This window comes from Gastrolobium bilobum, unplaced genomic scaffold (genome assembly GCF_033153095.1).
Source record: "Gastrolobium bilobum isolate Gb01-03AN ecotype WA unplaced genomic scaffold, APGP_CSIRO_Gbil_v1 utg4283, whole genome shotgun sequence".
Taxonomy (NCBI): Eukaryota; Viridiplantae; Streptophyta; class Magnoliopsida; order Fabales; family Fabaceae; genus Gastrolobium; species Gastrolobium bilobum.
In genome coordinates, this window is record NW_026896420.1 from 88226 (window position 1) to 100167 (window position 11942).

General features: G+C 34.9%; 1 protein-coding gene across 2 annotated transcripts in view; it reads right to left on the reverse strand.

Annotated features, from left to right (window-relative positions):
* Positions 1-11708, reverse strand: part of LOC133299639 (E3 ubiquitin-protein ligase BIG BROTHER-like) — a 32748-nt gene extending 21040 nt beyond the window's left edge. The window contains exons 1-10 of one of the 2 annotated variants that reach the window (XM_061499122.1): positions 11564-11708; positions 11322-11452; positions 10586-10705; positions 10320-10488; positions 9856-10087; positions 8279-8316; positions 8068-8112; positions 4900-5027; positions 4060-4168; positions 3517-3952 (exon numbers count right to left, since the gene is read on the reverse strand). In XM_061499122.1, the coding sequence (XP_061355106.1) occupies positions 3899-3952; positions 4060-4168; positions 4900-5027; positions 8068-8112; positions 8279-8316; positions 9856-10087; positions 10320-10460 (747 nt within the window). In that variant the 5' untranslated portion in view covers positions 10461-10488; positions 10586-10705; positions 11322-11452; positions 11564-11708 and the 3' untranslated portion in view covers positions 3517-3898. Of the gene's footprint in view, positions 1-3516; positions 3953-4059; positions 4169-4899; positions 5028-8067; positions 8113-8278; positions 8317-9855; positions 10088-10319; positions 10489-10585; positions 10706-11321; positions 11453-11563 lie in introns of those variants that run through there. The other variant, XR_009749959.1, reaches the window with a different exon arrangement.
* Between the last annotated feature and the right edge of the window lie 234 nt (positions 11709-11942).

Below are 11942 nucleotides of genomic sequence, written 5' to 3' on the forward strand. Positions count from 1 at the left end.
AATGTTTGGCATGTCTCTCCCGTGCCCTGTAGCCAGCTCACCATTGAAGACTTTCTTTTACATCGTGTGTAAGAATATTATCCAGAATTTTGAGTAAAGCCATCAAGGCCCTTATTCCTTTCCCACGTGTTCACATTTTCTCTCCGCGTACACCTAGTCTGAATAATACATGCAAATCTACAGCATAAAGGAGTATCATTCATTAATTAGATCAGATTGAAAAAATGTATCGATCCTCACAGCATTCATTGTTGCATTATTTTGCCATTAATTAAAATTTTTTAAATAAAGTTTCAATTTTGGGTCTTTTGAAACGGCCCGGAGCAATGTATTTCGTAGGGACCTAACATTCGTAAGTTCCCCATTGGATCTCAAATTGACAAATCCCAGTGCTTGGGGTATTCGTATTCGGAAAATTGTCGGGTATTTGATTCAAGTGAAAATTTTAGTTTATCGAGAAAATTTAATTAACAGGGATCTATAAAAAAGTGAATTAAATAGAAAAGTTAAAAAAAATTGTTTGGTTGGACCAAATATTACCGAGCAAATTAATTAAAGTTTTTGAAATCTATGTTTGATTGAGAATAAAATATTAATAGGTAAATGGTATAAAATTACAAATATAACCCCATAAAAAAAGTGAAACTTTGGCGCTTTAGATGAGGGTATTTAGGTCTGCTAGTGGGTTACTCTTTTCCCATTTAGTCGGCTAAATGTAAAATATCACATGCAAGTTGTCTTTACAAATAGTAACTTTTGTTTGCTTTCTACGAACAAATAAGGAATGCTATGCAAATACAACACCAAGGAAAAATTTGTAAAAGTGTCTACCAAACATTGCTTTCTTACTTTGCCAATTTAATTTGCATAAGTAAGTTTTAAGAAATCTTGAACCAAACAGCACCCGAAAGTCATCATACCATGATTCTTCATAGATAGAGAACAAATCAACAACCATAATAATAAAAACAATGGGTTTAGTGTATGTAAGTTGTGTCCTTTTAATTTTTTATTCTTTGTATTTTTGGTAATACATAGTTTTAACATGAAAAATTATTATTGTTTTTCACTTTTCACATCAGGTGATGTGGTTGAGAAGAAAAAAAAAATTTCATGTTATAACTATGTACTACCGGGAATACATACAGTAAAAAAAACTAAAAGAACACAACTTACATCCTTTTAAAACACAAATAATTTTCCCAAACACAATATACCACTAATATGCTGGAGTTTCAGGTAGTGTACTCTGTTTCTCGAGGGTTTCGATCGTGTAGGTGAGAGTGTAAATGGGCTAGGTCGGCATTAGGTCAGACTTGACCGATTACATACAGTCAAATAGAGCAGGCCTAGCCTATATTAAGTCAGACTTAGCCAATTACATATAGTCAAATAGAGCAGACCTATGCTTTTAAAAAAATCTTATAAAGTAGGCCGTAGGTTTTTTTTCACATGCCAGGCCTATAAGCCTACGGGTCGGCCTATATTATATTATTTATTTCAAATAAAACAATAAAATTATTATTTTAATAATTTTTAATAATAAAGTAATATTACTTAAATTATTTTTTTAATTATTGAATATTTAATAGCTTAAACAGGCTAAAAGGCCTAGGTCAAGGCTTTTGTTTTCTAAATATAGGTCAGATCAGACTTATAATTTAGGCCTATACAAGGCTAACAGGCCAAGTCAGACCTAAAATATTTTACACAAGCTTAAGCTATTTAAGCCAAAGCCTAACTTAGCCTAACCTATATATACCCCTCCATGTAGTAATAAAAATGCAATTTACTTGGTTTTAGTTGTGTAAAAACGTTTTTCAAAACACAGTTCTTTTGAAATTTTGAACTGATTTATTTCAAATTAGTGGCAGTGTGTTAGTATTATACTAATGAGCAATTGCCATACAGTTGAGAATAATATCTAAAAACCCAGAGCTTACATTATTTTTGAGGACTCTAATTTTATTGGGTGGAATTTGAAATATTAGCAAAAAAATGGAATGAAACAGATTGGAAACTTAATAAGAAAATTTCTTAGAAACACTTAGAATAAAAATATTCCTTGCAATCTTAACCATTGATTTTAAGCACAAACCCGATAGGCCAAAACTTTAAATGCACTGACTGAAAATTAATGGTCTAAACTGTAACTCCTCCGAGATTAAGAAATTTTTGTACTCTACGAGGATGTAAGAAATTCTTTCTCAACAAGGTTATGCTGTCTATACTGAGATCCAATTAGACTTTACATGGAGCACGAGGCTTTTACTTGTTATAAATGTCCAAAGATAGAGGACAAGGAGTTAGGCATCTCTACAGGCTCAGCCTATTTTAACTGCTCAGTTGTGAAATAACAAGAGATACAGCCTTCCCAGTAGCTGCATGCCTACATCCTTGATATTTGAACTTAGAAATATTCAAGTGTGAGTAGTAAAAAGGATTTGAAATGAACAAAGTGAGAATCATATAAGTACAAAAAAATCCATAGATCTATTTGGATTAAGATGTGATCTCAATCCATTTATTGTAGTTTGTTATTTGATCCATTAGTAAAATAATCATTTATAAAAGGTTTTGGGCTCCCTATCATTCTTAACCGTTGTTATCTCAAATGGTTAAACTGCTTACTACCTCGACGCACTCATTTCGGATAGGAAAAGTAGTTTTTTAGCTTGCCTCGGTAAAATAAACATTTCCTGAGGAAAAGAGCCGGAACAAATTTGACGATGAGATTTTTATAAACTTAGAAACCATCAGGTCATCGAAATGCATGCGAGTTATATTTAATTGAGCTAAGTCAAGAAAGGACTCGCCGAAACCCATGACCACAAGTCCCTTAACTCCTATCTATTCATACTTTGAGCAATATATGGATTATAAACCTTTTATAGTGTCATCCATCAATCATGGATGAGAAGATTATTTTGCTAAATGGCTTAAAAGGCTATATTAATGCTTTAAAATATAAATCAAGACAATCGTGAGGCAGCGTACGTTTTGTTTATACCATTTGCACCTCAACTTGGGTAGGATTGTGGTAAGATAAAAATCCAAAGATTTGCTAAAATATTAGCTATAAACAAAATCACGGGAAAGAGTAGGCGAGTGTTAATGAGTAATTACTTGATATGTTGTTTAATCCGAAGTAAAAGCCGGTCTGAGCAGAAAACATCGATTATTTCCTTCACTTCTGCAGAAAGGCACAACTTACAAAATCAGTGTAAAATGTCTAACGTGCCTGAATACCATTTCTGTCTACAAGGTTTAGTCTAGTCTTTCTTCTAATGTAAAATGGCGAGTAATCAAATCACGAGTTCCCCTTTCCTGTCCCTTCCCCAATCCATTCAATTAAAAAATGACACCTAAGAAAAAATAAAAATAAAAGTATCTTTTTTAGAGAAACTTTTTGTTAAGATGTCATTCTCAATAAGAACGACGGGAATTATTTCAATCCAAATGATGGACTACATATAACAATCTAGATTCACCACTATTAAATTATAAGATGCAAAGTCCAATGACGTAAATAACACGATAAGTGTTTGAAGAAATTTCCATAAAAATTGTGAATACATGTTCAGATTCCAGCCTCTCCAACACACTATCAGCAGCAGGTGATCATAAGTACGTGAAATCATAGCACACTGTATAAAATTACTACTAAAACAAACCATAATCCAGCCTCTCCAATACAACCATGATGCATGTCCATATTCTTTATAAAACTTTGGGATTATGACCCAAGCAACTGCTCTCTTTGTAATTTTACTAAACCAGACACAATGGCTTACCTCACTACGAAAAAAGGAAAACAAATAAATGTATTTCTATGAAAGACCCCCAAACTCAAGGAGAAACAGAACATATGCGGGTTACTTCTTTCGCTCGTCCGTAATTATTTATGTTTTGACTTGTCGGCAAACACCTCCGTGTAACATATAGGGCAAGCCTGAAAAAACAAGCCCGGCAGAAAAATTAAATAAAAGGAATTTCAGCAGACGAGAAAACAAGTACAAAAGGACTTATTAGTTCATGATAAATTGGTCAGTATCGTGCCTTATTGATGCTAAGCCATCTGTTCCCACAACTGGCATGATAGACATGTTTACATGGCAAAGTGATCCGCTTGTCCCCCCTTTTATATTCCATCTGGCAAATCACACATCTAAACAAGAAGACGAGTCAGATCAATAGATCAAGGAGGCAAGATCCAAATACTTGCTCCTCCACCATAAAAACAATAGATGCAATGAACTAAGTTTTAACTTAAAAGCTCGCAACAGAAATACCCAGGGTTTTTAAGAGCAATACCCATCTGGACCTTTTCCAGCTCCAGATTATATTATGTAAGGTAAGAAAAGTGACACAAAATCCTAAACTTTATTCATTTGATTCTACGCATTTTGTTCTTATTTAAAGATTATGTGAGACAGAATGTAATAGATTTTAGGCCTACAATTGATGGTAAATTTATTCATTAATAACCTAAGCATTTTTATGTTCACAATAATTTAACTGCCTCTATCCACTTCTAATTTATATATACTCTTCATGTGAGACCTGCACCTTATCGTTCATTACCTCAATACATTCTATGTAGGCTACACAAAGAAGTAATTGGGCAGAGATAGAAGATAGATCACTCTGACTAAAATTAGCCCAAAGAATAAGCTTTAATAATAGCAATCTATAATCTCTTGAGATCAATTCGGACCCGGAAGAAAGTAGAATTGTTTCATAACAATTAGTCAACCAAGAAGTAGAGTTGATGAAGTAAATGCAGAAACAAGGATTGCGAAGGCTAGACACGTGAAAAATAAAATATATATAAAGGGTGGATGAGGAAGAAAAGCAACAAAAGCATTAAATTAGAGAGTCCAAAAACCCAAATATTACCTCTCATCCCGTGACTTCTTCCTCAAGAAGAAACCACCCTTGTACTTTGAAACTGGAAGCAAGGAGATCTGTTCTTGGGTGAGACCACGGCTTTGAGTTCCAACAGCCTCACCTAATTCAAGTAGTTCCTGCAATAAATAATACAATATTAATGTCGGGAAATGGCAAAAGAATCAACTCAAATACAAGAAGTCTGTACTTTCACCTTTTGATAATTGATGATTATAGAGATCTTCACTTAACTATAAGGATTTGAAATCACACTACCAACCTATGATGCACTGACATTTGAAGTGTCGTGTCCGATACTTTTTGACACTCCCCGACACTCCAACACGTGTTGCAGAGACTCAAAAAAAGGTTCAAAAGTTACGTTGCGTTTTTAGTTCGAACTACTAAATTCGTTGGATTACGCTTATCATTTTATTGAGTTTAATATAAATATTTGGGATATCTTATGTTTCTTTACAAAATTAAAGTGTATTTTAAGTTTAGCTCTATTTTTTTGTTAAATTATTGAATATTAAATATAATATACACTACATAAATTGAAAATATTATTTAATATCAAAATGTGTCATAATGTGTAGAATCTAACATTTTTTAGAATTTATGTGTCAGAATGTCTTGTGGTGTCGTGTCCCGTGTCTGTGTCGGTGCAACATTCTGTTGGGAAATTCGTTCCCTCAAACTCCAATGTCAAGCGGGTCCAGGGGAAGCCCGTGGCGGGGGGCCACCACCAATAGGCTAAGGCTACACCAACCGTAGCAAGTGGATCCGACACCATGTCTCAACCCAAAACCTTAAGGCATTGGGTTCATGGGTCCTTTCACTTATATACTCTTCACTTAGCTCATTACCAACCAATGTGGGACTCATCACACTTGAATATCTCAACAATCTCCCCCTCAAGTGTGAAACCCACCATTGGTATGCTCCCCCTCAACCGAGTACCCGAAGCGCAAAGTACTCGACCCGCCTCCTAGCCAATCATTAGGCTAGCTCGAGCCCAATCCGGCTCTGATACCACTGTTGGGAAATTCGTTCCCTCAAACTCCAGTGTCAAGCGGGTCCAGGGGAAGCCCGTGGCGGGGGGCCACCACCAATAGGCTAAGGCTACACCAACCGTAGTAAGTGGATCCGACACCATGTCTCAACCCAAAAATTACGTTGCGTTTTTAGTTCGAACTACTAAATTCGTTGAATTACGCTTATCATTTTATTGAGTTTAATATAAATATTTGGGATATCTTATGTTTCTTTACAAAATTAAAGTGTATTTTAAGTTTAGCTCTATTTTTTTGTTAAATTATTGAATATTAAATATAATATACACTACATAAATTGAAAATATTATTTAATATCAAAATGTGTCATAACGTGTAGAATCTAACATTTTTTAGAATTTATGTCTCAGAATGTCTTGTCGTGTCGTGTCGTGTCCCGTGTCTGTGTCGGTGCAACATAGCTACCAACAGCCACACATTTAATTGAAAAACACATTTGCACCAATGAGACAATTTTCTAACATAAATGTTTCTTTATTAACTTTTCTTGTTAGGTTAATTGCACTTTTGATTGGCCAATGTGCAATTTCAGCCCCAAATAATTTTTTACAGCAATCAAATCCCCCAACTTTTCTAATTTAAAAAATGTGGTCCATTCTTTAGTCTTCCATTTAATTATTGAGAGAAGTTAGTGATGTGGCCAACAATTTACATATGTGGCATGACACTTTACTGAGTTGGTGTTTTAATGGACCTACTAGTGACTTTAATCTATTTAAATTTCCCAATATAAAAAGATTAAATATAAAATGTTGTACTTAAATATAATAAAATGATGGATTTAAATAAACTAGAGTCACTAGTGAGTCCATTAAGATGCTTTATTCTAGTAAAGTATCATGCCACAGTTAAATTGTTAGCCACGTTACCAACTTCTGATAGTAATTGTATGACAAAGTGAAGAAGGAACCTGATTTTTACAATTACGAAAATTAGGAGATTTAGTTGCTCCAAAAATTTATTAGGAGATCAAAATCGTACATTGGTCACAATAGAGGGACCAAACATGTAATTGAGCCTTTTCTTTTCCTGGAAACTAACAAACCAGTAGTATATGTGTAACATCCTAAGAGCTAGCAAGGGCAGAGAGTGATCGCCGGTGCAAAAGAGACACGGACAATAAGCGGCTCATGCCAAATCTTGCAGCTGGAAGATACATGAATGAATCGAATAAACATCCGAAAGAGAGGGATTCCAGGGACTGTGCGGGTATGAGACTGTACGGTTGGGGATAACTTACAAAAATTAATTGGTACTACCTACACTAACAAGATGCATCTACTTTTCAGTAGCGCGGAACAGAAGAACTCCATAGTTAAGCATGCTTAATTTGGAACAATTCTGGGATGAGTGACCTCCTGGGAAGTTTTCTCAAAAAGTGTGAGTGAGAACAAAGCACGTTGAAAAGTCTCGTGTTAGTTTGTGGGGATAGTCATTAATCCTTGAAGCGGCCGGGCGTTACAAGATGCAACATTAAGGATTTTACCAATTGCAGTTAAAATATGAAATGCAATCTAGCTCTAGCTCATAAGGACATATGATGGGCCTGCAAGTGAGATGATTAGTTAGTTAGTTAGGGAATTGTTCTAGAATGTTCTTAAAGAAAAGAATAAAAGGAGGGGGAGTGTGTGTAATGAGGTAGGCATGAATTAAGTGAATATTTGGGGGAATTAGGGATCTCTTGGAACCTAGGTGTGTTGGTTCAAAGGATGAGATAAGGATCTTTAGGTTTATTTTTCTGCAATTAGTGTTTGTAAGGAATTTGTCTCCATTATTTTACTTTAATATAATTTTCTGGTTCCTTCAACATATAATGCACTATAAGAATTTTATGAAATGTTTTGGCCAAACAATATTTTTCAAGAATATCTATCTACATGCAGAATAATGTGTACAAGTACAAGGAAGAAAAGTGAAGCATAAGACAAACAAAAACAGAGAAATAAAGGAGTTACCATCCCTTAATCAAATTATTACTAGATTAACTATTTTATATATCTAGAAGATTGACTCTAAGGAAATCAAATATATAATAGCTGTACTTTAAGGAAGCCCTATATAATGCCTAGAAAGAGAAAGAATCAAAGACTCTCAATCCTACCTCATAGGTCATGTTGTCGGGATCAATATTGTCTTGCCAAATGACCTGTAAAACTTAGAAAAATGTCTTAGATAATCATTTATTGGAAAAATGTCTTAGATAATCATTTATTGTGCTTCTCACGGATGAACGGCTAAAGGTAAATGTAAAAGCTTCTCAGATATTCATAGCATTTAACAATTTCGTGCACCAGACTTTTGAAAGCAAATACCTGATAATCATTGGAATTACTATGATGTCTTCGTGGACCTGAAAGAAAAGAGACAAAGTTGTTTAAACTGTGAGCAAACATTTTATACGTAAGGTAAAAATACTCAAAACTATCAAATGACAGCTCAGCAAAAGGGGGTTTGGATCATAGTTATCAAATGTGGATTGCGGCATGTCGCGGCCAACCCCGAAAAACGCTATAGCGGTATAGCGGGTTGCGGTTGCGAAAATAGCAGAATAGATATATGAAAGAAATAATGACAAAAAGAAACATTTTTTAAAGGCAGAGATAGCAAAAATGACAGAGAGAGACACGGATAGATTAAAAAACCCTTAAATTTTTTCTGTTACACATGTAAATTTGGAACAAAATTGACATTTTGCCTTATGACAGCAATATGGCCACAAATGCGATCGCAATGGCCGCTATTGCATTCCGATGCGGCGCGGCGCGGTTTTTTGCGGCGAGGCACCGCAACACCTATACGGTGCGGCTCGCGGTGCTATTGCGGCGCAATTAACTACTATGGTTTGGATAGATCTAAATGATGAGATCACAGCAGAATCTACTACTTTTTCTCTTTACGAATAAACTTGTAAAGAGTCCTACAAGATTTGAGATGGGCAAAGGCTGCTGTATATGGATGGCCTACCTAAGTGGGACTACTCATTTAACTAATTCTTCACTCTCTGTTTCTCTCTTTCAGAAGTTGAACAAAGCATCAGGGAGGATCCAAGTCTATTTTTCCATACAACTTATAAATGAATACTTATAAATTTCAGCTTTATTTTTTTGGATAAACCACAGGTGTCCTCTATGGAAGGCAATCTTGTTTGAGCCAGGAACATCCACATCATTGTGGGGCTAGATCTCCCAAAGAGAATTTTTTTGCATTCGCAATGACTTGAACCCAAGACCTTGCTTAAGCGGAATCAAGCATATACCACTTGAACCAACCCCCTTTTGGTAATTTCAGCTTTATTTCCTTCTTATAAAAGAACAGGATAAAGATTAATGAAGAGGTGTGGACAGAAAGTGAAATTAAAAAAGTTGTCTAAAATTAAGAGAAATACCCATTGTCTAGATTCAGAAAGATCAGCTAAATTACAGCAAACCATAAGGATTATAAAAAATGCTCAAGATCATGGCAATGAGATAAGTGTATTAATATCAACAAGTACACTTCTTCATTACGAACCAATACATCTGTAATTCAGCAGGTAAGTTAAATTAGACTCTTTCATGTCCAGGAAGATGTAATCTGAAAATTACATCTGAGAATTAATAAGTTTACCAGATACTTCACGCTCCAATAGCAGTTTGTCATACATCCTGATGCTCATGAAGGAATCAAGAATATTTTGTCTAAAATGGTAGCAGTGTGAGGTGAGCAGCAACTCACTTTTAAGAAACTTAACACATACCCAAGACTGCATTTCACCACCCAAATATTTCTAAATTGTAATTAATTAATTACAATGTGCAGGACATGTCATTTGTTGTTTTAATTGCAGAGTGTAATTTAAGGCCCTTGTATATTAATGAAAATTATCTTCAGATGAAACTCAAGAACATACATTCAATAGAATTCTCTTGTGTGGCAGTGTTTCCTCCTTCTCCCCATTCTGTACTTACTGCTGCCGTCTGTTCGTTGATTGTCGATGAGTTTTCTGAAGGCCTCCTATATTCATCTACCAGTGGTTCATGATGATTTACCTCATAACCATGACTGTAACGATAGTATGAAGTACTCTCAGGTTCAGAGAGTCCAAACTTGTAAAAGCTTGAATTTGAAGGGTATGAACTCTCCTGCATATATAAATGGAACTTTTTGTTTTTACTTGAATATTATGAATCTTTCTACTAGCCTTCCATTAATATCAAAACAAAAACAAAAAAGTTACAGATAAAATAGTGAAACACAGAACAGTCTTTCCAACAGATATACATTAAGGAAACAAAGAAAATAAGTGGAATAATTCTGTCTATCCAAAGCATCAAATATCTTTAACAGAATATAGAAGACAATCTTTGCATGCACCTGAGCATGTGATGCACCGGAAAAAATGAAGTTGACATGTTCGTAGGTGAGACCTTCAAAATATTCAATAAAGCTTCCTGCTGTATTGTAGGGATAGCTGATGTTATTGTAATGGACATCCATGTGTGGGTTCCAACTCATTTTGAATCCTTTCTGCCAGACAAGTAATCTGCATAGTGAATTCACATCAAATTACAAGAATCAGTGCAAAGACAATGATGCAGACAATCAACAAAATATAAAAGCTTCAACACAAACATCAATACATATACAAATCAATTCTTCAATCTTCACAGATTCACCAAGGCAAATCCTTCAACTAAAGTTGAAGTAATTAACGCTAGACCATTCACCTCCTACCATTCAGCTACTCCTAAAATGTGAACCTGCAAAAAGTAAAATTCACACAGATGTTGTGAACAAAAATGTCATCAATTCCGCCAAGGCTGTTTTAATTTAGTTTAGTTATTGCTTAAATCCATGCATTCTAAAAGAAGGAATAATCCAGCATGACTAATCTAGCATTTTACATCAAGAATCAAGAACCTTGAGAACTTATTGTTGAAGTGAAATATGTATGTATACATATATGAAAAGGCTTTAGTACCAAAGCTCGCAATATTTTAGCCAGCTATCGACAAAAATCATCCTTAGTATTCTAATAAGTCCATACGACTATATCAAAATGTGTTTCTGATCGGCTAATCAGAAAATTGCAGCCTAAGATCGCATAAAAGTTTAAAAAAAATAAAAAAATTCTGAGATCTCTCAGGAATAAACAAAGATTCAATAATGAGGATATTTTCGCATCGAAGCAAATGAAGAAAAAAACAAACGAGAGAAAGGAAAATTGTCCTCGCATCCGAACCTACGATTTATCTTTAGCCTATGAAGATTCAAGCAACGCAATGACAGTGTATTCATCATCAAACTCCAAATCCATTAGGTTTTTTTTTTTTTTTTCGGAAACCAAACAAGCCACAAACCGAAGGAGTAGAGTACCTGGTTAGACGGAAGCAACCTCAAAACGCAAGGAATCACATAGAGTGCGTTATCGAGGTCGAAAAGTCACGCAGCTCCGGTGATCGTAACGCCAGGGGAAAATGTACGGATCGAAACCAGAAAAGCGTAAACTGTGAAGATCAACAATGATAATTGATTTTTAAAAAAATGGAATGAAATTAAGAATCAGAGAGAGAAGGATTGGATTAGAACGATTGAAGGATGGAATTCAAAGAACTGACCTAAACCTTTCTCGCTTTTGCTGCGAGACGAGTGAAAAATGAAAATGGCGAAATGGCTTTGTCACTCTTCGTTTTGTAACTCACTCACTCTCTTCTCTCTCTCTCTCTCTGTCTCTCTCACTCACTCTCTTTCTCTCTCTGCCTTTACGCACTGACTGCATTGAAGCTGGTTTCACCAACACGCCAACTCCGTTAGATAGACCATGATCAGCTGCATCGCACCTGTTCTCCAACCTTTACAGATTTTTTTATTTTCATTTTTTTCACCCGCTAATAAAAGGCCAAACAATTAAGAGAAGCTTTTTATTTTCAGAAATTGTAATTTTTTTTTCGTTTGTGCAATTAATTTTCTGAAAAGTGAAAATAATTTTTTGTGTGC